General features: G+C 45.6%; 1 protein-coding gene across 1 annotated transcript; it reads right to left on the bottom strand.

The window, feature by feature from the left end:
* Positions 1-60: 60 nt before the first annotated feature.
* Nub1 (negative regulator of ubiquitin like proteins 1) lies at positions 61-27,261 on the bottom strand. The gene is made up of 15 exons (XM_057782032.1): positions 27,135-27,261; positions 23,503-23,620; positions 18,683-18,850; positions 15,734-15,792; positions 14,890-14,960; positions 12,379-12,561; positions 12,130-12,218; positions 10,469-10,575; positions 7,936-8,119; positions 7,086-7,193; positions 6,439-6,591; positions 3,775-3,921; positions 2,793-2,888; positions 1,844-2,021; positions 61-1,697 (listed from the first exon to the last, which is right to left on the bottom strand). The coding sequence occupies exons 1-15, from the start codon at positions 27,203-27,205 to the stop codon at positions 1,519-1,521; spliced, it is 1,911 nt and encodes a 636-aa protein (XP_057638015.1). The 5' UTR covers positions 27,206-27,261; the 3' UTR covers positions 61-1,518.
* Positions 27,262-27,707: the final 446 nt, after the last annotated feature.

Below are 27,707 nucleotides of genomic sequence, written 5' to 3'. Positions count from 1 at the left end.
TCAGCATTTAGACAGCTGGGAATCCAGAGAGCACAGCTGGCGCCATACCCAGGATGGTGCCTGGTAGGTCAGCAGTTTCAAGGTAACTCCACCTGCCCTGCACTTGTGAAGGCACACTTGCTGGGACTCACTCTTGGTCATACCTGAACCCTGCTGATGCTGGAGGTGTAACCCATACAGGCCCAGCAGGGCTCTGCTGCAGAGCCACACTCCAGCTTTTTGCTGCTTTGGAGGGTAATGCTCCCAACACACAGAATGGAATGATCGTGTGAACAACTGGGAAGCAACTCACTGCAGCTAGGCCAAAGACATCCAATTGCATTCTCCACGTTTATTTCCATCAATATCATCCACTTCCAAAGAATAGTAAGGGGGCCAACGAGATGACTCATCAGGGAGCAGGGCTTGCCACCAAGCCTGACAACCTAACCAAGCCTGACAACCTAAGTGCAGTCCTTGGTACCCACATGTGGAAAGAGAACAAATCCCTACATGTTGTCTTCTGAACCCCAGTCTTCTTCATGACATGTTTTCCTATCCCCCAAATAAATATATGTAATAATAATAAAAAAAAAGCAAGAAACAATTCTACTTGTTCAGCCTAGTCAAGGCTTCAGGTGAACTGAGACCCTAGGGTCTCAGGGACACAGTGGTACTTGACTCATTCCACACCTGGCTGCTGCCATGCCCTGGGTGCCAGAAGGCTATCCATCCGGTCCATACCCAGGAAGAACCAACCAGAGGCTGACAGGCCCCTCTAGGAACAGTCCTGTGACCCAGCTATAGAAAACCCAACAAGAGACTTGAGAAAGCACATCTCAGACTCAAGTCTTCTAGCTATCAGTTAGTTTTCTCTGACAGCAATCTAAAAATGTAAACTAAAAAATTGTTTTGGTCAGCATTTAAAACTTTGATTTAATAAGAGACTTTCACTTTGTATGAGGAATTCAGAATTTACAGAAACTCTGATTTTCAACCTTGAATTTTAAGTACAGATTTTTACTGATCTAAGAGCACAAACACTGACATTTCAAGATCAAGGTATCTGCCACCATTTGGTGTGGGACTGCGGCCTGTATCTCATTGGAATGAAGAGTCAAGGGTGCAGCAGGGTGAGCAAAGGGCTGAGGTAAGCTTGCACAGCAGAGGCAGTGGCAGAGGAGGGCAGCAGCAGAACAGGAGGGCTAGTGAGAGGCAGACAGGAGACAGAGTCCCCATCTCTCTGCAGACCACCCTGCCTCCATTGGAAAGCCTGTCCTCAGTTCTGATGGAAAACTGACAGTGACAGGGTTAGAGATGCAGACCGGGAGGCAGAAGGGAAACAGCAGAGCCAGGGAATCCCCTTTTCTAGACCATCTTTCCCAACAAAGCCTCTCTTCACTATGCTGGGTCCCTGTACCTGAGGAAAAAGCCTACTTGGAGCAAAATCGTTGAAAAGCAAGAGGAACGCAAAGAAGAGCTGCATTCGACCATTCGCAATGACAGATTTATAGGCAGAAATGTAGCACTAATTTCTGTTCAGTTGTTCTTTGCAGCAGACCTTACACTTTCCACATAGGACAAGTACTCGGCAATAATGACTTCTTCGTCCTCCAGAGTTGAGTCCAGGTAGTCCTCCTCGTGCTCTGGAATGTCCTCCAGGATCTCATTGACAGCCTCTGTCTCCATGTCTTCATCTGTTGAGGCACTAGAGGTCCCTGCAATGAAAACACCACAGGGATAAGCAGATCCCAGGAGACGTAACCCTGACAGTGCCTTTGGTAGCCTCTACCTTAGGCTCACGGCTGCTGTTAGCTCAAACTTGGCAGAGTGCAGCTATCAGTAAGGCCTACGTCAGACCTACCTGCAGAGTCAGACGGGGATGTGGACGCTGTGGAGGAGGAGTCCTCTCCTGAGAACTGCAGGTCTGGAGGAAGGCTTCCTCCATGGTGCGCAAGGGTCTGAGCTGCTACCTGGACATTGCCTCCAAATACCCTTAGCGCTGCTTCAGCCGCCACTGTGTCGAAACCCATGTACACCAGCTAGGAGAGATCATAGGGTTAGGACTGTGACCGTGAGCTCAGCTCACACTGCCATGTGAACCACCACATCCATGCTCTTGTCACCTACAGCCCAACTAGGACAACCTTGCTTCCTGGGTTAGTGTGATTACAGAATGCTGCATTCATCCTCTTCAGTCCCAGAAGATGCCAGGCCATGCAGAAAGGGCTCTGAAGACCAGGTGTCAACAGGGGCTAGGCACTCACCTCAGGACTTGCCAACATGGTGCTGAAAGCAAGTGTCATGAAAATCTAACTATGAATACCACAGGTTACATGACCACAATATGTGGGACACACTAGAGTGCGGTCTAAGTGTAGATGAAGACTCATGAGGCTCAAGGTGGGCTGAGTTTCATGGGATAGTGACATCCTCTTAGGTCCCAGGCAGAGAAACAGGACTGATGTTAGCGGTGGAACATGGGAAGGGACAACCGAGAAATGAAGGCAAAAAGGTACCTCCTGCTGCAGGCCATCATTCTTGCTGTTTTTAGGGGAGAGAATCTCACTATATAGCCCTGGCTGGCTCTGAACACAGGCTGGCCTCTCTCTCTAGGTGCTGGGACCAAAGGTCCATGCCCATCTCCTTTCCTTTCTACAGAAGTGCCTCACTCGAACCCTCTACCCACATCCGCCCCACTACAGGGATGGTGGGTCCTGCTGAAGCCTAGAGGCAGACACATGCCACCCTGCCACCATCCTACTCATCCCAGCCAGCCCTGCCCACGGCAAGACACAGCGCCTGGCACTCACTTGGTCGATGCTTTCCTGGGAAGGACTTGCTTGATGGCTGCTGTTTTCAGAGTCTGAGTCCTGTAACCACCACATGTGGGGGTTACTGAGGAGAATCTGAAAGCACAGGACACCTTTATTCCGCAGACCGTCTCTTACATGCCGATGGACAGCCCAGAGCTGTCCACTAGCGGGACAGATGAGTGTAGGATGTCACCGTTGGCCGTGCAGGAAAGGGAACCGGCTGGCTAGAATCCAGGGATCCTGTTTCTATGCCCCCAGTACTAGCATGTGTCCCACCACATGTAGCATTTTAACCTGGGCCCTGGGGCTCCAACTCAGGTCCCCATACGAGACAAGTCCTTTCTGACTGACTTCTCCCCAGCTTCAGGACCTACTGAAACTAACTGTTCAAGCTCACTGGTTTCTTCAGATGGCTAGAATTTAATGTGCTTTTCATGTTTGCCTAGCACAGAAATCTCAAGTGCCATAGTCACATTACATTCTCATTTTTAATTACATACAAATTGGGCATGCTGGCATACACCTTTAACCCCAGTGCTCAGGAGGCAGAGGCAGGCAGATTTCTTGAGTTTGATGCCAGTCTGGTCTCCATACCGAGTTCCAGGACAGCCAGGGCTACACAGCGAGATCCTGTTAAAAAAAAACATAAAACAAGCCGGGCGATGGTGGCGCACGCCTTTAATCCCAGCACTCGGGAGGCAGAGACAGGTGGATCTCTGTGAGTTCGAGGCCAGCCTGGTCTACAAGAGCTAGTTCCAGGACGGGAACCAAAAAAGCTATGGAGAAACCCTGTCTCGAAAAATCAAAAAACAAAAAAAAAACCACACACACACAAAGCAAAGGATGGGGAAAAGATGGGTGCACGTGTAACCCCATATACACAAAGATATAGGAAGAGCATAAGAAGACTGTGGAAACAGCCTGGAGGCAGACTAGTGGGGTGCAGCTAGCTGCTCAGACTGAAGCCTAGAAGCATTACCTTCAGGGCGTCATCCAGGTTGCCTCTGGCCTGGTGAAGGGCCTGTTTGGCAGCATGTGTAGAGTAGCCCATTCCTTTCAAAGACTTGATATTTTCCAGGCGGCGTCTCCTCTTCTCCTTCTCCTCCTTCCTTATTTGGGCCAGTTCCTTTAGGAAAACAAGTCCCTCTGAGTTAGGGTTGAAGGTAGTGCAGGAATCTGAGGTTCTGTTCTGCAGGGTGTCTCAAGGTCTCTGGGTTGGTGAACAACTAAGCAAAAAGGGACCCCTACCTATCCTTGCCAAGAAAAGAGGCAAGGGGCACAGGGACATGGTTAGGGCTGGGCTCTGAGATCAGGAGTGGAAACAGCATCAGCCCAGCACCTCATGAACCAAGCATCCAGCATAAGAATGGACAGGTTTGCTGGGCGATGGTGGCGCACGCCTTTAATCCCAGCACTTGGGAGGCAGAGGCAGGCGGATCTCTGTGAGTTCGAGACCAGCTTGGTCTACAGAGCTAGTTCCAGGACAGGCTCCAAAACCACAGAGAAACCCTGTCTCGAAAAACCAAAAAAAAAAAAAAAAAAAAGAATGGACAGGTATAACACCATGGCAGAAGAGTTTCTTCTGCCCCTTCTGTGGCCCACGAACTGCTGTGCTTCAGGGTTACCCTGGGAAATGGGATCCATACAAGAAGAGTGTCTGGCTGGAAAGCCCTAGGAGACTATGTCAGCTTTGAGAGAAGACTGACAGCAAATCCCAACTCGCTCTGGACCTCAAGTTCTCTGCTGTACAACTAACTGGGTGAGACAAGGTCCCTCCTTTCCAACACTAGAATTCTGAAACTCTCTTTTGTAAGCTTGTTATAAATGACTGCAGCTTTAAGACCTCGTTTCTTTGATAGATCAGAGACCTCAACATAAAGCCAGCCATACTGAACCTTATAGAAGAGAAAGTAGGAAGTACACTTGAATGCGTTGGCACAGGAGACCACTCCCTAAATATAACCCCAGCAGACAGACAATGAGAGAAACAATTAATGGGACCTCCTGAAACTGAAAAGCTTCTATAAAGCATAGGACACAGTCAAGACAAAACGACAGCCTAGAGAATGGGAAAAGATCTTCATTATTAACCCCACATCAGACAGAGGTCTGATCTCCAAAATATACAAAGAACTCAAAAAATTGGTCACCAAAAGAACAAATAATCCAATAAAAAAAAATGGAGTATAAACCTAAACAGAGAATTCTCAACAGAGGAATCTAAAATGGCTGAAAGACACTTAAGGAAATGTTCAACATCCTTAGTCAAAGAAATGCAAATCAAAACAACTCTGAGATTCCATCTTACACCTGTAAGAATGGCCAAGATCATACATAAACACTGATGACATCTTATGCTGGAGAGGCTGTGGGTTAAAGGGAACAATCCTGCATTGCTGGTGGGAATGCAAGCTGGTACAGTCCCTTTGGATGTCAGTATGGTGATTTCTTAGAAAGTTAGGAAACAACCTTCCTCAAGACCCAGTAATACTACTGTTGGGCATATACCCAAAAGTTGCTCAATAGTGCCACAAGGACATGTGCTAAACTATGTTCATAGCAGCTTTGTTTGTCATAACCAGAACCTGGAAACAACCTAAATGCCCTCGACCGAAAAATGGATAAGGAAAATGTGGTACATTTATACAATGGAGTGCTACACAGCAAAAAACAAACAAACAAAAAAACAACATCTTGAATTTTGCAGGAAAATGGATGGAGCTAGAAAACATTGAGTGAGGTCACCCAGACACAGAAAGACAATTATCACATGTACTCACTCATAGGTGGTTTTTAAACATAAAGCAAAGAAAGCCAGCCTACAAACCACAATCCCAGAAAACCTAGACAACAATGAGGACACTAAGAGAGACTTACATAGATATAATCTACATGAGAAGTAGAAAAAGACAAGATCTTCTGAGTAAAGTGGAAGCACGGCGACCTTGGGGGAGGACTGAAGAAAAAAGGAGAATCAGGGAAGGGAGCAGAGAAAAATGTAGAGCTCAATAAAAAAATCAATTAAAAAAAAGAAGAAAAAAAGACCTTGTTTCTTGATCTGACATATTTCCAGGCAAGAAAGCAATCCAAAACTAGCATTGTGGCCTCACAGACTGTTTGTAGTTGCCTTTGAAATAATGTCCAGAAATACAATATGGTATCAAGTGAGATCCTGAGAGAAGCCTGCTGGTTTAACTAGCCACTGTGACAGGAAGCTGCCCTGATTCAAAACTGATGTGATTAAGACAATCTGGTGGGGATGAAGCCCTGTTGACAGATGCTTGCCCAGCATCCTTGAAGTTCCAGGTTCCATCCCCAGCACTGCAGAAAAGTGTGTGTGGAGAATGCCCGTAATCCTAGCCTTCAGTTACTGGCAAAAAGGATCAGCAGTTCAAGGTTACCCTTGGGTTTACAGCAAGTTCGAGACCAACCTGGATTATATGAGCCTGTCTCAAATAAACAAAAGCGAAGGCAATGTGTTCCTGCTCTCCTGATCTGGAGTCCCTTCTCGTTCAAATGTCTTCTGGCATTTTCTCTCGTCTTTTCCTACCCCGTTCAGAAAAGAAGCTGTACTGTCTTTGTTTCTTAGCCTTTTCACAGGGTCCGAGCCTCACGGGTGCTGAGGAAAGAAGTGAAAACTTACCTCTCTGCGGTTGGAAATATGAATGGCTGCATGGTCCACGTTTCCATCACAAGCCCGCAGGCCGAGCCGGGCTTCCTGGGCAGTGAACCCCAACTGCAGCAAGTTGTGAACTTTTGATGGATCAATGTACAGCTCTTTAAAGAGCTGGCGCGCCTACAAACAAACAGGAAGCAACAGAAGACTCACACAACAGTAGCAACATCAAAGCTTAGCAGCACTAAGCCAGAAGTGAGGCCACAGTGAGAACTGCTGCATGTGTGATTCTGACAGAAGGAAGCTTGTCTAACCATCAAGCAACGAAAACAGACAACACCATCTCTGCCTGTACAACCTACAATATAGCATAACCAGGCAGGCTGAGTGTTGTAGGAGGGTCTGAGCGACTGTAGTACATTCCTTGCGTTTAGCTAGATGCTAGACAGCAGGGCAGAAACTTTACCCAATAAAGTCACTGCCATTTTGAAATGTCCTTATTGCAGCATCTTGCCTGAACCCTCCCAGATACAAGTGTTCACACTGTGTGTGGGAGGATGGGAGGGAGGTGCAGGGCCCTGAAGGGTCAGTCTGAGCACGACCACAGAGCACTCCACTGCCAACAACTCACAGGGGCATAGGTGAGGGCAGACGCAGCAGCCTTACTTACTTACCTTGTTGAGATATTCCCGAGCCTCCTCTCCATTTCCACTGTGATAGTTCCGAATCCCCTGAAGCAGGTAGAGTCTTAAAAACAACACTTTCTCTTTCCCACAATTTCCCTAAAGTTGTTGGGAGGAAAAAGAATAAGCTGTCTTATTTCTAATTTCAGGGCAGCACTCTCACTGCTGTGTAACTGTCCCATGTCTCCACAGGAACAAAGTGACATCACTAGACTGTCCAAGGCATCATGACTGTCAGTGTGAAGATTCCCAAGCAGTGCCTCTTCCATATGGAAGGAACCAGTCAGACACCTATCTCCAACCACTATAGGCCATGAATAAATCATAGACAGATTCTCTCCTGCTCAGGGTGACTGAGAGCAGGGGTTTGTAAAAACTGACTTTAAAAACCAGCACAGACGCAGCGAGACTAAGTTGCACAAGTGGTGTGTACCTGTAATCCAAGTACTCTGGAGGCTGAAGCAAGAGGATTAGGAGTTCAGGGACAGCCTGGGCTACATGAAACTGTCTCAAACAAAACCAATAAAATAAAATTAAATGTAGCCAGACTCAGGAAACCAAGCCTTGGTTTATAAAGAGGGCATTTTACACTGCTGCCCAGATGAATCACTGTTGGCAGCAGTTCCACATCTGGACAGGAGTAGTTGTGCCCAGAAGTGGATTCAGAAAACCAATCACAGCCAGGCGCACACCTTTAATCCCAGCACTCGGGAGGCAGAGGCAGGTGGATTTCTGTGAGTTTGAGGCCAACCTGGTCTATAAGAGCTAGTTCCAGGACAGAATCCAAAGCTACAGTCCAAAGCTATAAAGAAACCCTGTCTCGAAAAAAAAAGTTCCGTACTTTTATGTGGACCAGTCTCTGGTGATTCTCTCCATAACAGTTTTTAAAGCACTTCTGGGCCAAGTTCAGCTTCTTCTCTGCATCATCCAGGCACTCCAGTTGTTCCAGGCGGAAGTAGCACCACACAATATCCAGCTGGAGAACTGCGTAGTTGTCCACAGTGTCCAGCAGCTCTTTGCACTCACTGCAGGAGAAGAAAGCCGACAATGCGGAGCCCTTCAGCCACTTTGTGGTCCCCAGAAAGCTTTACAGCTCTTGCTGCATTTGTAGGATTAACTAATGGGGCATTTTTTTAAAATAATAAAATTTTGAAGGGATAAAGAGAAATCAGGATTCTCAATAGCAGCATGGTGGCACCTGGCCCAGACATAGTGGCTTCCAGCCCTGGCTGTGAATTACAATCACCATGACACAGGAGTCTTTTTCTTTGGAAACACTGATGCTGAGGACCCAATTAGGGAAACAGTAGCAAGGTTCTCCATGCCAGGAGAGTACAAGTAATGTGTAGAAAGAATTAGATTCAAGAATGATAACCTAAGCCTAAGTGTCTTTTTCAATAAAAGTTGGTTAAAAGGTCATTCTTTGCTTTATTATTGCTTTTTAGCAAGCACAGCCAGTGCCTTGGCATAGTTCTCACGCCTTCTCCATGTCTCACAATCTCTGTCTGCCATACTGGAAGATTTCTACTGCCCTTCATCACTTACTATTCTTTTTCTCCACAATGAGGAGATGAACAGCTCAGTTCCTCAGCCACACGTCTGCACCACAAAGCAGCAGAGACAAGGGACATGGCAGAGCAATGGGGCCGACTGGTTACAGGCTAAACCTTCTAGCATGAGCCAGTAAAGCTTGCTCTTTAAGTGGATCACCATGCGCACTCGTGACCACAAAGGAAAGATGACTCTATACTTTAATAAAGGCACCAACAGCATCTATTACACCTGATACTTATGATGTATTGATGCATCATGAACTGATGATGATACTGATGTGGTTGTTTTTATGAGGATCTGAGATCTGAAAATCATTTAAATTATTTGTCCAGGGAGAAAAGGTCTCCCCCTCCACACATATTTAAAATCTTCTCTGCTAACGAGGCAGGAACAAGAATGCAAAGACATGAAAACTTTTCTTTGATTTTAAGGACTTGGCTTAGAGTCTGCAGCGTTTGCTTCAGAAGAGATGAAGCAAACGAAGCAGCAGAGACAGAGGGACATACATGGCAAGACCCTGACCCCAGACCACCTTCTCACTTTTCCCAGCCTTGCCCCATTTCTTTCAAACATCTGGGACAATAAATCTCTTCTTTGTAATAAGCTAGCTTGAGGTTTATACATTTAAGACCCAACAGCACTGACCTTTGCAGCTGGAAAACTATCATAAACATAAAAAATGTACTCATATAGATGATTGTCATGGGAATTCACAAAACAGAAAGTTCACCCATAGGCTGTTTACTCTTGACCATTTCCCAGAACCAAGTCTGTCTCAAGTGTCCAACATGCCCAAATTAACATTCTCTAAGTACTATTTCCACGAACAGGTACTAGGAACCCTGGGAAACTGCAGAGACTACAAGCACCAAGTCAAAAGGACACCAGAGCCAGTAAAGATGGAGACACTAAGCACACATGTATGAAGCACATCAGATTAGATGTGCTAAAGTCCATGTTAAAAACGTGTGTATACGTAGATATATATCCCCCTGAAAACAAGAGCTTGTAGAGATGCCCAGGCTGGCCTACAACTTGTACCTCAACCTCTCAAGCGCTGAGAGAATGGAATTCACTCTGGGCTTCACCAGTTAATACTGATGAAGAAAAAAAAGCAAACTTCAGTTTGGTTACCTTTGAGGAACCAACTAAATCTGAAAACTAGGAAGTAAGGTAAAAGGAGCCAGGAATTTTGCTTTCTTCCTGTGAACACTGCACCTCAGCATAACTGACAGTTCATGAGACAGCAATCCGGGAGTGACTGCAGGGGAGTGACAGTCAAACTGCGCAGTCTGCAGTGCGATGCGGTGAAGTGTGCAGTGCGATGTGGTTTAGTGTGCAGTGCGATGTGGTTCAGTGTGCAGTCTGCGGTGCGATTTGTGGTTCAGGACCATCACCATCTGCACCAACACCACTCCCAAGAAGAGGCGGAGCCATGTGATGGACAGTTCTGGTGGCAGGACACTGGGGGTGGAAAGCCTACATATGAGAGTAAAAATAAACGGAGTTAGAAATATAAAGGAGGGTTGGGCTTTGGTGGCACGTGCCTTTAATCCCAGTACCAGAGGCAGGCAGATCTGAGTTCAAGGTCAGCCTGGTCTATAGACCAAGATCTAGGACAGGCAGGGCATCACAGAAAAACCCTGACTTGAAAGAAAAAAAAGAAAGAAATACAAAGGAGGAAACAACCACAAACTGATGTGTGCCTTATCTCCTCACTCCCAGAAACCACTGTGGAGTGAAAAAATCAGTCTGAAGTTATAGGCAGGAGGGTGCTGGAGCTTCCCTACTGTAGTACCGGCTGAATACAAAGTACCTACCAGAAATACCTGTCAGCATCCAGAAGGCACGGCAAGGCTATTCCATACTCTTTCCTCTTCAGGAAAGCTCTGCCCTTCTCATGGTATCCCATAGCTAACATAAGGGCCTAGGAAAGAATTGGAATTCTAAAAACAGCTTTCAAATAAAATTAGAAAAGCATTAATAAAACAAATTAAGAAACATATTAGCACTAATGAAAAACAAGACAGAACAAAACAACTCAATCTAAAAAGCCAAATTAATTGTTATAATTAGAGTTTTCTCTCATTGAAGCAACAAAGCCAAATTATCAAGTCAACGTGGCTGTTGTCTTGAGTAGCATCAACCCCTCACTTTTATCAGCTTTTCCTTTACCCACCTGCTGGTCTAGATTTGGTTCTAATTTTCTACAAGCCTGGAGAGGATGAGCAGCCAGTAACTCTTATGGCCTTTCTAAGGAGTATGCAGCTTTGGTAGTGTGGGCCTGTGAGACGCCGGAAGGAGGACTGTGAGGTGGAGGCCAGCCTCAGCTACGTAGCAAGAATGTCCAAATAAGTGAGTGACCAAACACTCATTTCTGGTTTGGGGTCTCTCACTGTCAGGACACCCTGTGTCAGTCCCCCACCCTCCACCTTCACAAGCAGTCACCACCACACACTTCTGAGATGTTTGACAATGCTAGCATTTCCAAAACAACTTTTTTTTCACATTTGTGTGTGTGTGTACATTTATGCCACAGCACATGTGTGGAGGTCACAGGCAGCTTTCAGGACTCTTCTTACCATGCACGTTCCTGAGATGGAACTTAGGTTGTTAAGCTCAACAGCAAGTGCCTTGGCCTGCTAAGCCATCTTGCTGGCCCTCCAAATCCATTCACAGAAGGTTATGATGGCTTAGACTGTGTACTAAATGAGGGTTTGGCTCCCAGCCTCCCGTTGTTGGGATTACAGGTTGTACCACCATTATGTCCATCTTAAAACCTCATTTTATTATTTTAAGTTTTAATTATTATTTATTTATTGTGTGTGCATGTCTATGTATACAGGTACAGCTGTATCACAGTGCATGTGAATGCAGGAGGACAGCTTGTGGGAGTCACTTCTCTCCTTCCAACATGTAGGTTCTGATAGAATTAAGAACCTTCACCTGCTGAGCCATCCCTCCAGTCCCTCGAGACAAGGTTTCTCTGTGTAACCCTGGCTGCCCTGGAATTTGCTCTGTATAGTGGACTGACCTTGAACTCAAGAGACAGATCCTCCTGCCTCCTGAGTGCTGAGATTGAAGGTATGTGCCACCACTGCCCAGCTCTTAATTCCTTTTTTGTTTTGTTTTGTTTTTCGAGACAGGGTTTCTCTGTAGCTTTTGGAGCATATCCTGGAACTAGCTCTTGTAGACCAGGCTGGTCTCGAACTTACAAAGATCCGTCTGCCTCTGCCTCCCAAGTGCTGAGATTAAAGGCATGTGTCACCACTGCCCAGCCCAACTCTTAATTCTTAACTATAAGCAGAATAAATCGTGAAGCCTACCACAAATTGCCATTTAAATAACAAAAAGATACTAAACTAAACAAAACCCTCAAATAAACTTGATTCCTAATCAGAAATCTTCATTCTAAGAAGCCTCTGGGCCTGACTCTGCCCTCTGTTCTGACAGCCCAGCCAGCCTCCCAGCCCATACTTACTTTTCTTTCAGCAGGAGGAATTCTGATTGACCTGCCTGTCTGGTTTGCAATGTCTAAATAAGGCATGGTTTCCGGATCTACCATCTCAGCTGCAACAAAGCCATAGGAGTGTCGTTAACTCAGGGTTGAAGAGAAGTGAGAGACAACACTTGAGACGCTATACTGTGGAGAGGACTCCACAAGAGGCATGGTACTCTGTGAGCTGCCGTGCTGTATCTGAGAGAGGTAACAAACTAAAATTCTGTGTACCTCTCTCTGCCAGAATCTCCAGTCCCCTTTTGGTCCTCTGAATGCGTTTCTCCTTCAGTTCTGCCTCATTCTGTTCCTCTTCCTCTACCTGGAAGTTTTTCCTCACATCCTCCTCAGACTGGTTCAGTTCTAGCACCATGGCCTTTACATTGTGAGTCACTCCTTGTTCTTCAAGGCTTGTCCCTGGGAACAGCAGAATTGCCTGTCACACAAACTTCCTGGGCAACAGTCCATTTCTTACGGTAAATGGAGTCCTTTTTTTATTAATTTATTTTTGAGTGTGTGTGTGCATACATGTATGTCCATGTGTTAATATGCTTGTAGACAACTCGCAGGAGCCACTTTTCAGCTTCTACCATGTGGGATTCTAGGACCAAACTCAAACCATCAGGCTCTGCAACCAATGTTGTTTATCAGCCAAGCCACTTCATCAGTCTGGAAGATGGAATTCTAGAACCTGCATTCACACTTGCAGAGAGAGCAGTGGGCCACATTCCTTCTTTCCTGTTTTCTTTCTCTCTACCCTAAGACCATACTGAAGTAACAAATATTTGAGAGCACTATGCCAGGCAGCATAAAAGGAAAACAAAAGTGCAATCAGTACACACACTTTGCTAGCCTCTAGTAGAGGCATAACTAACTCAAGAAGCCACCGTGCAGTAGACAGCACGTCCAGTTCTGGCTATGGTGAAAAGCAGAGGACACAGGCGCCTGCTTTCTACCCCATGGACCTAACTCAGCTTCTGCTTTCTGGGACAGTTTCTGTTATTCTTTCAGTCCCCGCCCTTTCCACGCCCACTCCCAGGGACCTCTGACCATTTGCCTCACCTGAAGACTGTCTCTTCTTCCTATGGGTCTGTTTACACACACTAGCCTGTTGGGATGGGAATTCAATGCAGCGTGGCCCCCTGCTGTTGGGAAACTGCACCCACTTGGCTCTCCCCGGACCCACCAAACCCAACATGCACGAGTGCTAGAGACCCAAACTCAGGTCCTAAGCAACAAGTATTTCACCCACTAGGCCATCACCCAGCCCTCCGATTGGATTTTAAGATTACAAAACAAACAAAAACAAAACAAAACAAAAAACCACAAGAAGAGGAACACTGTAGAAGAGTGCAGAGAACAAGTGCAGGAAGGACAGAGCCCTCTTAAGACAGCAGCACCGCCAGGTGTTAGCAGTGACACTGGAGGGAAGCCAAGCTGATCCTCAGTCTTTGGGGATGAAGGAAAATGTCTGTGTTCAAGTGGAGAATACCCTTGTGGTCCTGGGTTTGGGAAGAGCTTCTTCAACAAACACAAAATGTAAGGCAATGGTTTTGGCAGCATTAAAATTAAAAATGTCTGTCCAGTGATGAGCAGAACAGAGAAGGGGTGTCAACGGAAAGGTAGTTGTGACATGTGAACACACAAGAGAAACAGCTGGGATGCTGAAAGACGATGAAAGGCTGTTTAGAAACATGAAACCTAGTCGGGTGGTGGTGGTGCACACCTTTAATCCCAGTACTCGGGAGGTAGAAACAGGTGGACCTTTGAGCTCGAGGCCAGCCTGGTCTATAGAGCGAGTTCCAGGACTGCCAGAGTTACAAAGAGAAATCCTGCCTTGAAAAGCCACCCCCCCAAAAAAAAGAGGAAAGAGGGAAGGAGGGAGGGAGGGAGAGACAGACAGACAGACAGACAGACAGGTGAAGCTCAGGTTCTTGAGGCTCCAGGAACCCTCCCTAGAGATCCATGAGACTTCATGGACCACCTGAACTGCTAACAATCTAATGTCTCTCTTGTTCCACTCATGCCTCCTGCAGACTGTGGCCGCTGTGTAAGCCACTGTAATCCACTCTGTAGTACAGTGCCTCCCTTCTGAGGACAAACTCCATACTGAACAAGGCTCATTTTCACAGGCTTCCCAGCAGCATTTAACATCTTGGGCAGAAGTCTGTGATGTGGGGCTTTTGTGAGGGCTGCCTTGTATTCAGTAGCAACCCTGATTCTGACTCAGTAAATGATAAACACGCAGCCCCCAACTAATTATAATCAAAACTGTCTCCTCACGAAGTCAGCGCTCCCCTGGGTGGTGAAGATTTCCCTAGCTGAGTTCACTGCTAGAAGACTCACATGGCTCATTTGCTCTCCACCCACACTCAGTCCCTTGGCTGTAAGCAGAGTGCTCCGATGGGGCCTTGTCCATCTGTCTCCTCAGGGTCAGCTTTCTCCCCATAGAGAGAACTATGAGTAACCCAGATCCTCCCCTCAGCACACATTTCCATTCTGGAACATCTTACCTGACTGAAATGAACGTCTTTCTTCCCCAATAGCCAGAGAAGGCCAGTGAATATTTATTGGAATGTTATCTTCTGCTTTACATTTTCATTATGGTAAACTTTCAACATAATCGACTTTGGATAATAAATGCATCAAGGCTAGGAAGTTTTCAAATAGAGGAAAAGCAAGAAAAAAAATACAAAAAAAAAAGCCAGTACTTATACAGCTGATGCCTTTTTTGCTATGACATACCTAGTTGAAGTTGTTTCTTATTTATTACAATCTTGATGTAATTTTCTTGAAATCCAAAAGTTTCAGCTATTCTATAAAATAAAAACAATATAAGCTGCAGGAAAGCAAATTTGTTATCTGTTACATACTATGAAGACTTGGATCATGATGGCCACTTTGCTACTTTATACCTTTTTACTCAGAAACACCAGGCTTTCCACCTCTAGCAGGATTTTACAATAAAGCTGGTACAGTGGGTGGCTGCTGGAAGTCATGAGCCAAGCCCTTTCTAAACTTGTTTTCGAATTGAGGACTACAGGGCTGTCCATCTGAGCAGAGTCAAAAACATTCTTGCCATACTATCCAGCATCCTCTCTGAGAAACCTCTAACTAGAGCTATCGTATACCTTGTGGGCATTGAGTGACTGATGCTTCCTCATTCTCCAGAAGGTAAAGAAACAAGACAATCAGCTGAAGAACGCATGGGTTGGCCTTTGCAAGAAGAAATCAATGCTAAAAAGAATGCTCTACTCAGTACAAGGATGGCTCCTGCTTTCATTCATCAGCCACTCATTCAGCTACAAGCTGGGCACCTCTTCTGTTGGCCCCACGCTACAACCCTCTGAAAGCTGTACTGCATCCAAGAAGCTCCATGAGCAGGCCTCTCACTCAGAAAGCCATGTTGCCTCTCACCTAGCAATGTGAGTTCAGCACGACCTCTTTCTTGTCCCACCCTGCCGGTTTCATTTCTTTGGCTGTAAGGAGAAGATGGACCGGCTCCCTAGCTTACAGAACAGCTTGAGAGCATTTAATGAACCAGGGTAAGAGGGGCAGACCTATTGGGAGACATAGCTCAGATACTCACTTAGATCTCAGGTCTCTACCAGTGATATGCAAGTGGGTCTCCAACAAGCTTTTCTTGTCCTGTTGCAAAGAGAGACAAAACGAAATGTACTTGAGTGTGACACTTCTTTGAACTGCTACCCGGCATGTGACGCTGTGAAGTGCTGCCAGGATATAAACTCGGGGTTCTACTTAAGGACCAAAGCACTGCCTGTACAGAGAAACATGTTGAACACAGCCCAGTACAGACTGGCAAAGTGACCTGAGTGTCCCTTTGTGCAATAGGTAGGACTGCTCAGTGGGACTCATCACATGGCCAGCCATCACCATAATCAAAGTTCATGAAATCGGAGCGATGGTTTAATGGTAAGAGCAAACCCTTCTACAGAGGACCTGAGCTCGCTTCCCAGCATCTACCTGAGCAGCTCATACCTGACTGTAACTCCGGCGCAGAAGATACAATTTACTCTTGACCTCGTGGGAAGAGGGGTAACTTGCTTATATGCGCAAGCCCAGAGACACATACTTACATATAATTAAAAATAAAAATCAAGGGCTGAGAGATGGCTCAGAGATTAAGAGCACTGACTGCTCTTCCAGAGGTCCTGAGTTCAATTCCCAGCACCCACATGGTGGCTCATAACCATCTGTAATGAGATCTGGCACTATTTCCTGGAAAGTGTATATATAATAAATAAACAAATATTTTTTAAAAAGTAGTCTTTAAAAAAAAATAAAATAAAAATCAAACCTTAAGAGAAGAAGGTATATGCTGGAATTTCTGAACATTCCCGCTCATCACCGTCACCAGGCACCATGCCCTACACCCCATTCCTCTTCTTCCCAGCCTTGCAACAGTTTATTTGTCTACAAAGTTGTCTGTTTTGGGCACTTAACAGAAGCGTAACCGTAATAGCGTCAGGCCTTTTCTGCATGTTTCTGAGGCTCGTTTCATATCATAAACTATTAGTGTTGTATATCTGTACCACCAGCAGTCTTCTGTGGTGTGGGTGTATCTGTTTATCCACACATCCACTGGTGCAAGTTCGACTGTATCTACCTTAGCCATTATGAGTGGTGTTACTGTGAATGCTTGCCACTCAATTTATTCTTATAATGTGTGAGGGTTGTACTTGTTGTCGTGGGTGTACATGTGTGAAATATGGAGCTGATATCAGGTATCTTGATTACTTTCTGCCCTTTCTTTCTTTCTTTCTTTCTTTCTTTCTTTCTTTCTTTCTTTCTTTCTTTCTTTCTTTCTCTTTTTTGGCTTTTCAAGACATGGTTTCTTTGTGTAGCCCTGCTGTTCTGGAACTTGCATTGTAGACTAGGCTAGCCTTGAATCCAGGTTTTTTTTTTCCTCAATAGAATCTCTCATTGATTCACTCGCTAATGAGCTTTGGAGATCCATCCACAACCCTGTAAGCCTATACCACCCAGGGCTAGGGTTACAGAAACACTCACGTTATCTGGCTTTTTACATGGATTCTAGAAATCTGAATTTAGGTCCCCATGTTTACATGGCAGGCACTTTTACTAACATGAGCCAGCTCTTCAGGCCCACATACAAGTGTTTTGTTTTTTTCTTGCCTTTAAAAAAAATGTGTGCATGTGTGTTATGATGGGGCAGAGGGGCTTGTGGGTGTGCCATGGTCAGAGGACAACGCTGTGGTATCAGTTCTCTCCTTCTGCCTTTATGTGGATACCGGGGAATCACAAGGAAGTCAGGCTTCCCAGCAAGCATTTTAACTGCTGAGCATCTCACCTGCCCATGACAAGTCTTGAAGCACCTACTTTCACTTCTGAGAATGGTCAATATTGTTTGGTCCTGAGAAGGGCCGCAAAGTACTCCCAGGAAAATAGACCGGCCACGTACTACCTAAGGATGAGGTCCCGTGACAAGGGGGCTACTCAGGTCAGTTCAGCCCTGTTCAACACTCAGCTGACTGACCCTCTGCCCTCCATCAGCATAGAAGATGAACTCCTGCAAGAAGTGTCCTACTACATACATACGGTTCTAAAACCTGTCTACTTTGGCTTCTTGACATTTCATGTTTATTTTACATGTATAGGTGTTTGCCTGTGCACCATGTGTGTGCAATGCCCAGTGAAGCTAGAAGAGGGCATCAGACCACCTGGGACTGAAGTTAAAGATGGCTGTGAACTGTACTGTGGGTGCTGAGAACTGAACCTGGGTCCTCTGGAAGAGCAGCCAGTGCTCTTAACCTCTGAGCCATCTCTCCAGCCCTACTTCTCAGTATCTGTAAGCATGAAACTAGAAAGGATACAAACTTAGCACACAGCTCTGTACATGAATGAGATTTTTTTTTAATTTTACTTTTAAAATGACATCTATTTATTTAGCACAGTCACACCATGGAGCATTGGATCATAAAACAACTGTAGGAGTCAGCTCTCCTTCTACCACATGGGTCTGAGGAATACATCCCAGTCATAAGGCTGGATGATAAGAGCTTTATCTGCTAAAGCCATCTCACTGGCCGTGTGACACTGTTTTGTTTTTCATGTATCTTGGACTAGCCTTGAATCACTATATAGCAAAGGATAACCTTGAACTCCAGGACCATCCTGCCTCCGCACCCAAGAGTTGAGATGACAATGTGCACTATCATGTCCCGCTTCTGTGATATTCTGAATAAGCACACCTTAAGTGTGCCAGAATAAGTTTGCTTCATCCACCATTCAACACATGGAGTTCCTTAAGTACCCTACTGCAGATTTACAAAAACAGCAGCTCATTGGGCGTTGAGGCGCTCACCTCTAATCCCAGCACTTGGGAGGCAGTGGCAGGAGGGTCTGTGAGTTCAAAGCCAGTCTGGTCTACACATGAAGTTCCAGGACAGCGTGACCACACCGAAAGGCCCTGTCATCACAAAACCAAACCAAACAAACCCAAAACAAAGCCTGGTCACAGCACTAAGCGTGTCTCCGTCACTGGGCAGCTACTTACTTTCCTGAGTCTTGGAGGCAGAAACACCTCAATCGTGGCAATCCCGGTTGCTCGGTAGTGTTCATTTCCTGTGCCGCGCTCAATGGCTTTGCAACGGATCTCTTCTATTATGTTCTCCACCTCACTCTCACAGCACTCTAGTCGGTCAGAGTACTTCCTAGCAAGGTCCTATGAGGAGAGACCAGAGACTGCAGCTCAGCGGAGTGTCAGTGCAAAAACAGTAAAGAAAAAAATCCCCAACACAACGTAACTCTGACAAGCAGAGGCCTTTACTGTACTCAGATTCAACCTCCGCTCACAGGAAGGATTCAGGGAGAAATTAAAACATTTACAGATAGTAAAAATAGGCTCCGTAAGCAAAGTGAGAACAACTGGGACTACTCCAGGGGGATAGTAAGGAGGGCTGAGACTCCTGTAACCTTAATATATTAAGAAATTACTTTAAGAAGCAGTGATGGCTTAACAAGTAAAGGCACCTGAGGTCAAGCCTGATGCCTTAAGTTGAACTTCTGGGTCCTACATGGTGGGAGAGAACCAAGCACCATATTGACTTCTAACGCACCCCTCCCACCCCCTGCACACAATTATTTTTTTTTAAATTGTGGAGGCTGGAGAGATGGCTCAGTGCTTAAGAGCATTTGTTGCTCTTACAGAAGACCTGGGTCTGGTTCTGGTACTTCACCACCATCTGTAACTCCTGTTCCAGGGGATCCAACATTCTTCCTCTTTCTGACTTTCAGATTTTTTTCTTTATTAAGCATACAATGTACTGCTGGCAAGGAAGGCACCAGATCTCATTACAGATGGTTGTGAGCCACCATGTGGTTGCTGGGAACTGAACTTGGAACCTCTGGAAGATCAGCCAGTGCTCTTACCCTCCGAGCCATCTCTCCAGCCCCCCTCTTTCTGACTTTCAAGGGCACTAGTCACACATGTGGTACATAAATATACATCCAGTAAAAATACTCATACATAAAATAAATATAAAAAACTTTTTAAAATAGTGAACTATTCACTGTCATTGGATGGGAAAAAATTTAAAAACAGAAAAAATATTCTAATTTCTTAAACTGTGTGAGATCAAAACAGATTAAATAACCTTTTTTATTTGGTTGTTAGGGATTTATATGTGTGACAAAGTTTTACTCATAATGCATTTTATTTTTTTGTTTGTTTTTTGAAAGAGGTTTTCTTTGGGTAGCTTTGGAGCCTGTCCTGGAACTCTTCTCTGTGGACTGGCTAGCCTCAAACTCAGAGATGCAGCTGCCTCTGCCTCCCAAGTGCTAGGATTAAAGGCGTACACCACCACTGCCCAGTCATAATACATTTTAAATAGTCATTAGGAGAAGACAGGAAGAATATACCAACTTCAAAGATGTTTACTATATTTTTAAAAATATATTCTTTGAGATAGGATTTCATATATTAGGCTGGCCTCAAATTTGCTATGTAGTCTTCCTTGGCTACTACTTAGCAAATTTGAGGCCAGCCTAGAATGACCCTGACTGATCCTCCTGCATCTACCTCCCTGAGTGCTCAAACTGAAGGCATGCCCACCATGTCTGGTTTATAAAACTGTCTTCTTTATATATCTGTACTTAAGAATACTCATGTGCTACATAACTATACTTTGATGAATGATGGACCTCATAAGATACAATGCAACTAAAATTCCTTCCACCTAGTGATGAAGGGGCTGTTTTTAAAAAAAGGCTTATTTTCATTATTTATATGTGTATATGTGCATGCATACACAGGTGCCTGTAGAGACCAGAAGGTGGCAACAGATTCCCTGGAGCTGGAGTTACACGTAGTTGTGAGTCTCCTGATGTGGGTGCTGGGAACTGAACCGTGTTCCTTTGCAAGCCTCTTAACTGCAGAGCCATCTCTCCAGACCTGGAAGTGGCCATTTTAATTTAATGTACATGTCGCACATCTGTGGTGATGTTGGTATGAACAAGCCTACAGTGCTACCAAGCACAGTACACACACACCCATGCACACACAGCATGTACTGTTTCATGAAAGCAAATGATTCCAAACCAAACTAGCCCCGGTTAGGTTAGTGTGTGCTCCAACTTTCCTAAAATAGTTTACTGTGTAGTGTGGAAGCCAGCAGCAACCTCAAGTTCCTTCAAGTCACTAACTAGGTGTGAGTCAAATCACATCTCAGCATATCACTCAACCACAGCATCCCCAGTGGTAAAGGGGATTTCTCACCCTTCTGAACCAGGAAGGAAACTGAAAAAGAAGGATGTGGCCATCCTTGCTGGCCTTATCCTCAGGGACCTTCCCACTACCTGCCAATAGTGCCACCCTGGGCATTAAGCCTTTAACACAGTACCTTTGGAAAACATGTATGTAAACCTTGACATGTATGTGCTATTTTTAATGCCCTCTGAACTTGCTCACTATGGTGTTTTGGCTTGAGAACTACTGAGACATAATAAAGATACTGGCCTTATCTCCAGTCCTAGCAGAGCATCATTCATCCTAATGTGGCATGGTGGCGGCCCTAGTAGCTTAGAAGAGGAATGGTTGACAAAAGGAAGCCTTAACTAGAAACTTGAAGCTTTCTGTTCCACCCTCCACCCACAGGGAGGGAAAGGGATAATCATGCCTTTCATCACCAGTGGCCTGGGATTTAACCAGTCAAGCCTAAGAGCAGGCCTCCAATATAAATACATAAATTGAAGCCGGGTGGTGGTGGCGCACGCCTTTAATCCCAGCACTCAGGAGGCAGAGGCAGGCAGATCTTAGTGAGTTTGAGGCCAGCCTGGTCTACAAGGAAGAGCTAGTTCCAGGACAGCTAAAACTGTTACAGAGAAACCCTGTCTCAAAAAAAAAAAAAAAAAAAAAAAAAAAAAACAAAAAAAAAAAAACGTAAACTGATGGGTCTCTCAAGATTCCTACTCGAAGCACCCAGAAGCTGGGAAGTAGCTCACTCTCTGGGGCAGGGACTCCACCAGGCCCCTTTAAGGCTTCTCATTGTCCCTCTGATATCTGTTCTCTTGTAGCCTTCACGGGAAACTAAAATCCCTGAACTTGGCCTAAGTTCGGAGTCATTGTAGCAAATTGTCACACATGGGAACCCTGTACTTTGTAGCCAGTCAGTGATGGTAACCCGGAGCATGCATACCTGAGAAGTCGAAGCCTGGGTAGTGAGTATCAGGGGCAAGCTGAACTGCTGTCAGAATTACCAGCTGTAGTAGCTGGAATGTAATTGGCCCCCATGAGCTCACAGGGAGTGACCATATTGGGAGGTGTAGCCTTGTTGAAGGAAGTGTTTCACCGCGGAGGTAGGCTTTGAGGTCTTTTTTTGCTTAAGCTCCAATGTCACAGTCCATTTCCTGTTGCCTTCTGATCAAGATGTAGCCAGCATCATGTGTGTCTGCATGCCACCATGATCCCTGCCTTGATGATAATGGACTGAATCTCTGAACAGTAAGCTGCCACCCCTATTAAATGTTTTCATTTATAAGAGTTGGTCATGGTCATTGTGTCTCTTCACAACAGAAATCCTAATTGAGAGACCTGCTATTCGAAGAGAAAAATACCCTTCCCAGATATTAGGGTTTTGGTTGGTTGGTAGGTTGGTTTGGTGTTCTGTTTTGGCTATTTAAAACAGCTTTCATGTAGTCTAGACTGGCCTCAAACTCCTTAGGACTTGGACTCCTGATCTCCCTTATCTGCCTCCTGAGTGCTGAGATTGCAGGATTGCTCCACCATGCTCAGGGGGCATTAGAATTTTCAGAGAGTGATTTTCTTCTACGTTTCTATTTTTGTGTGGGTGGTGCACATAGGGAACTGGAAGACAACTTGCAGGAGGAGTCAGTTCTCTCCTTCCACCATGCAGACTCTGGAGATCAAAAGGTCCTCAGCCTTGGCGGCAGGGACCTTATCTGTTGAGTCATCCTACTGGCTCTGAAATTGATTTTTAAAGTACTTTATTTTTAAAAATTCCCATGTTTTACAGTGATAAAATGTTATGTATTCTGGGTTAAAAATAAATACAGCTGGGCCTATTGGTATACACCAGAAATCCCAGCACTCTGGTGGCTGAAGCAGGAGGACCATCAGTTCAAGGACAGTCAACCTGTACACACAATCCTGCCTGCACCACTGGGGATGCTCTGAGATGTGCGGCTGGGTGATATGCTGAGATGTGATTTGACCCACACCTGGTTAGTGACCTGCAGGGGCCTGTGGTTGCTGCTGGCTTCCACACCACTTCACAGTAAGCTATTTTAGACAAGCTGGAGCACACTAACCTAACCAGGACTATTTTGCAGTCATTTGCTCTCATCAGAAACAGTACATGCTGTGCATGGAGGTGGGTGCTGTGCTTGATAAGACTGGCAGCACAGTCCTCTCTGCCCTGAGGCGTGTCACAGTGTGCTACCCTTGACAAAGTTCCAAGGCTTCATTCAGGGGCACTCAAGCTTGAGGAACTTCCAGAACCATGAGACAAAATAAACTTTTTCTCTTTATAACTTAATTTGCCACAGTTAATACAATACCTGGAGAATCAGGTAACATTCTTATAAGAATGAAATGCCAGGAATTAGGACTGGAGGTATGGCTTGGTGGTGAAGAGCTTGCCTAGCATGGGTTAAGCCCTGGGTTCTACCTTTAGTGCTGAAAAAATTAAATTTTTAAAAAATTAAAAATTAAATTTAAATTACATTTGTTCATCACTAAAGGCTTTGGTATTTCTCAAAATTTTCACAGCTGTGCCTGGTAGTTTCCTGTGACATCAGAACAGTATTCACTAGGAAAGTTGTAACACTGCAAAGATTTACATAGTAAAAGGAAAATACCTTCAAGGCCAAACCAACTTCTTTATTTTCAACAGTATATGGTGGTTTCCAAAGTTGAATTCTGTCTTCCCTTAGAAACTGGGTCAATTTTGCTTGAAGATATTTCTTCTGCGCCATCCTTGAAAGCAAAACTGTAAATCAATAAAACCCACATCACATTCTAAAATGCTTTACACATTATCTCCTCTACTGAGGAGTTCTGCAAAGTAGCGTTCCCTCTGTGCCTCTGTCAGCTTAATCTAAGCTACTGTATCCAATTATATGTAAGCCAATATAAAATGTTTCTTTTGTTGTTGTTATTTTTTTTCCTGAGCCAGAGTTTCTCTGTTTAGCCTTGTCTGTCCTGGAACTCATTCTGTAGACCACCAGCCAATGACTCCCTAGTGCTGTGACTAAAGGCATAATATGTCACCACATCCAGCTTAAAAATATCTATTTCAAACTTGCTAATATGTAGCAAGGAGTAGTTTATATCCCTGTTTCCTGTGGAAGAAAGTAATAAACCAAGATGTTACACATGCTAGGTCTGTGTTCTCCTCTCAATTTCTAACCCTGTTATTATTCTCAGAAAGGTAAGGAAAGGGGCTGGCCAGACAGCTCAGGGGTTACTGGCTGCTCTCCTCTTCCAGAGAACCTGGGTTTGGTTCCCAGCACCCACAAGGCAGCTCACAACCATCTGTAACTTTAGTTCCAGAGGATCCAAGGGCCCTTTCTGATATACAGAGATACATATAAGCAAAACACCCATACACATAAAAGATAATTTTTTTAAAAGACAAACCCTTTAAGCAACCCTATATATATAGCTTGTAAATTCTTACACCTGGGCCACTTTAACTCAAAACCAAAGACTAAGCTAACCACTCTGGTAATTAAGCACAAAGAAAAGATAGTTTGAACTATGAACTACAGTAATAAATGTTTATACAGTTGAACTTTGAAAACAAAAGAGTTAGTTAGCTAGGTGTGGTGATGCACACCTTTAAGCTCTTGGGAGGCAGAGACAGATCAATGTGAGTTCCAGGTCAGCCTCTCAAAAAATAAATAAAAATTTAAAAATTACAGCACTACACTATTTTGGTTTTTGTTGTTTTAACTTTGTGTTGAGACAAGGTCTTACTCTGTAGCCCAGGCTGCCCCAAAGTTCAAAGCAGCAGCATCCACCGTGCCTGGATGACAGGCATGAACCATCACACGGCTCGCATGGTTTGCTGCTGTTTTCACTGGTAATCTGAGAGAGCAATAGCACAACTACATCTATTGTTCAGTGCAGCAGTGGCTAGATCATTTCACAGCTGGGAAACCCCAGGCCCTAGCTTTATAAAACCACAACACCAGCCAGTGCCAGAACTGGCATGAGCCATCTGCCTACAAAAATGGACTCTGTACTTTGTCTCACAACCCCTTGCTGCAAGTCCTCAGCATGTAACTTCTTTTCTCCTTAGGAGCTATGGCAGCATCCCACACCAGTACAACTATTCCCAGGGGTGGGGGAGAGCTGCTGAGTGCCGGCGGCAGATAGGCAGTGTAGAGAAGTGTTTCAAAGTTTGCCAAACCAAACCAAGGAGGAAGCTACTCACTCCTTATTAATGAACATGAATCTCAGAGTGGAAAAAAGTATGGATTATTAGAACTTAAATGTTTCTCTTTTTTTGTATGGAGGGCTAATACTCCATAGTCTTGTGAACATAATCCACCTGATTTGAAGCAAGTGTGGTGATAATTATTCCATAACCATGCTTTTAAAAGAATGTTCAGATCTCTCTGAGAGTGAGAAACGGGTCGTCAGGATGAAGAATGGAATAAACAGTGTGTGTGTGTGTGTGTGTGTGTGTGTGGTCACTCACACACTGATCCTTACAGCAAGGCACAGCAGCACTTAGGAGCACTTGCTTTGCAAACACAAGTCATTGAACCTACCAGACACAGGACTGAAATCTAAAAAATTCTGAGAAAAAGACCACTGCCACGTAATAAGGAGAATGGCAAGGATAATTTACGGGCAACCAGCTATTTAGAAAGTTGAAAACAGTCTCCCAGACTGTAACCAGTCCACTGTCTAACAAAAGGAGATAAGGTTATCACAACCCTAATCTATGTTCTAACACTGCCAGATGTGCATCACACAAGATTTCCTTTTTCTGAGACAGTGGGTCTTAGTAGTTAGTTTCTATTGTTGTGATGAAATGCCATGACCACAAAGCAAGTTGGGAAGCTTATACTTCCATGTTGCTATTCATTATTGAAGGAAGTCAGGACAGGAACTCAAACAGGGCAGGATCCTGGAGGCAAAAGTTGATACAGAAGCTGTGCAGGAGTGCTGCTTACAAGTTTGCTCATTTTGTTTTCATATAGAACTCAAAACCACCAGCCCAGGGGTGGCACCATCCACAATGGGCTGGACCCTCCCCCATTTATCACTAACAAAAAAAAATGCCTTACTGCTGGATCTCATGGAGGCATTTCTTCAATTCAAGCTCCTTCTTCTCTAGCTTCTATCAAGTTGACACAAAACCAGCCAATACTCATTACTTAGCGCTGGCTGTCCTGGAACTCACTCTGTAGACCAGGCTGGCCTTGAACTCAAGAGATTCGCCTGTAATCCCAGCACTGGGGAAGCAGAGGCAGGCGGATCTCTGTGAGTTTGAGGCCAGCCTGGTCTACAAGAGCTAGTTCCAGGACAGGAACCAATAAGCTACGGAGAAACCCTGTCTCGAAAGGAAAAAAAAAAGAGAGAGAGAGAGATTCGCCTGCCTCTGCCTCCCAAGTGCTGTGATTAAAGGCGTGATATTAAATCACACCACGCATGGTATTAAATAAGATTTAACTTTTAAAAAAAAAAAAAAAAAAAAACCATCGTCGCTGGCCATACTGTTGCACGCCTTTAATCCCAGAACTGGGGAGCAAAAGCAGGATCTCCCGTGAGGTCAAGGGCAGCATATTCTACACAGAGAATTCCAGGACAACCAGAGCTGCATAGTGAGACACTGTTTACTAAAAAAAAAGTTAAATAAAAGAATTAAATTAAACCACCGTCTTCCAAAGTATGAGGCTCTGGTTATAAACAAAGAGTGACAGGTGTTAGGTCAAAAGGAAGAAAATCTAATAGCCCAGTTTTACGTTTTAACTGGAGAAACGCAAGTTTGGAGCCTGTCGCTGTGTGTTTCATATCATAACGTGGAAAACATTTACGTCCTGAATAACAGCGCTCAGAACCGAAAGTGAAACGTTAGGAATTAACGTTGAAATTTTCAATTTCACTTCTGTAAAATCCAGATCGCCTAGGCTCACGCACATTCAATACATGTTCCTCTCAGGGAAATAACACACGACTGGAGTCTCGTACTTCAAAGTAAGAGCAAGGGAAGGAGGCAGGAACAGCGTGGGGCCAGAAAGCTCGCGTCCTCACCCACAACGATCCGCAGTCCGCGCAAGTCAGCCCCGGGCAGCCCGCTCGGCGCAGCTCAGGCTGACGGCAGGTGTCCCTCTCCCTCAGGCCCGCAGGGACCTCCTCCCGCTCCCTCCCGAGCCTGCACCGCCGCGTCCGCCCGGCCGCTCCAGCCGCGCCGACGGACGGCTCGGCCGCGCAGCCAGGCCCAGGCCCCGTTCGGTGCCAGCCCCAGTCGCCTTACCTGCGCCACCGCTGCGCCAGCAGCGACCTGCTGAGTGCCCGGCTGCCGCAGAGGCTGCCGTTTGTTTTCATTCCGGGTGAAGCCGGCCCCGCCCCCGCCCCGCCCCCTCGCGCTGTCCGGAAGGCGGGTTCGTGGGCGGGGGCTTCATGGAGGGGTGGGGCCAAGGATCAAAGAAGAGTGGGAAAAGAAGCAGCGGGGAGACGCGGGCGTGGGTGGGCGGGGCTAGCACTTAAAGGGCGGGGCTAAATTGGGGCGGGGCGAGGGTGAAGATGGTAGCGGGGAGGACTGCGGGCGGGGCGGGGCTAAAGGGCGGGAGTGAAGGGGTGGAGCGAAGGCGGAGATGCGATCAGTTGATCTGTGGGCGCGGCCGCTACTTTGCGGGGCGGGGCTGATATGGGGAGGGTTGAGGGGGGAAGCTGGAAGCTTGGGGACTGTGATTGGAGCTGTGGAAGGGCTAAAACGGGAGGGCTGAGTTGCGGAGGAGAGGGAAAAGGGGCTCCGTGAGGAAAGCTGGTAAAGTGCAGCAGTCACCGGGTCCCGGACCTCTCTCCGAAAACACAGTTTTTCTGAAAT

The sequence above is a fragment of the Chionomys nivalis genome, chromosome 1 (assembly GCF_950005125.1).
Source record: "Chionomys nivalis chromosome 1, mChiNiv1.1, whole genome shotgun sequence".
NCBI lineage: Eukaryota > Metazoa > Chordata > Mammalia > Rodentia > Cricetidae > Chionomys > Chionomys nivalis.
This window is presented reverse-complemented; position numbering and strand designations above follow the sequence as displayed.

Bases quoted from the DNA above. Each gene is read 5' to 3' on its own strand.
- Nub1 (XM_057782032.1), bottom strand. From the start codon at position 27,205: ATGAAAACAAACGGCAGCCTCTGCGGCAGCCGGGCACTCAGCAGGTCG. The intron at 14,961-15,733 runs GTGAGTATCTGA...TTTATTTTATAG, and splicing joins GGTAGAGACCTGAGATCTAA to AATAGCTGAAACTTTTGGAT. The intron at 7,194-7,935 runs GTACGGAACTTT...CAACAACTTTAG, and splicing joins AGAGACTGGTCCACATAAAA to GGAAATTGTGGGAAAGAGAA.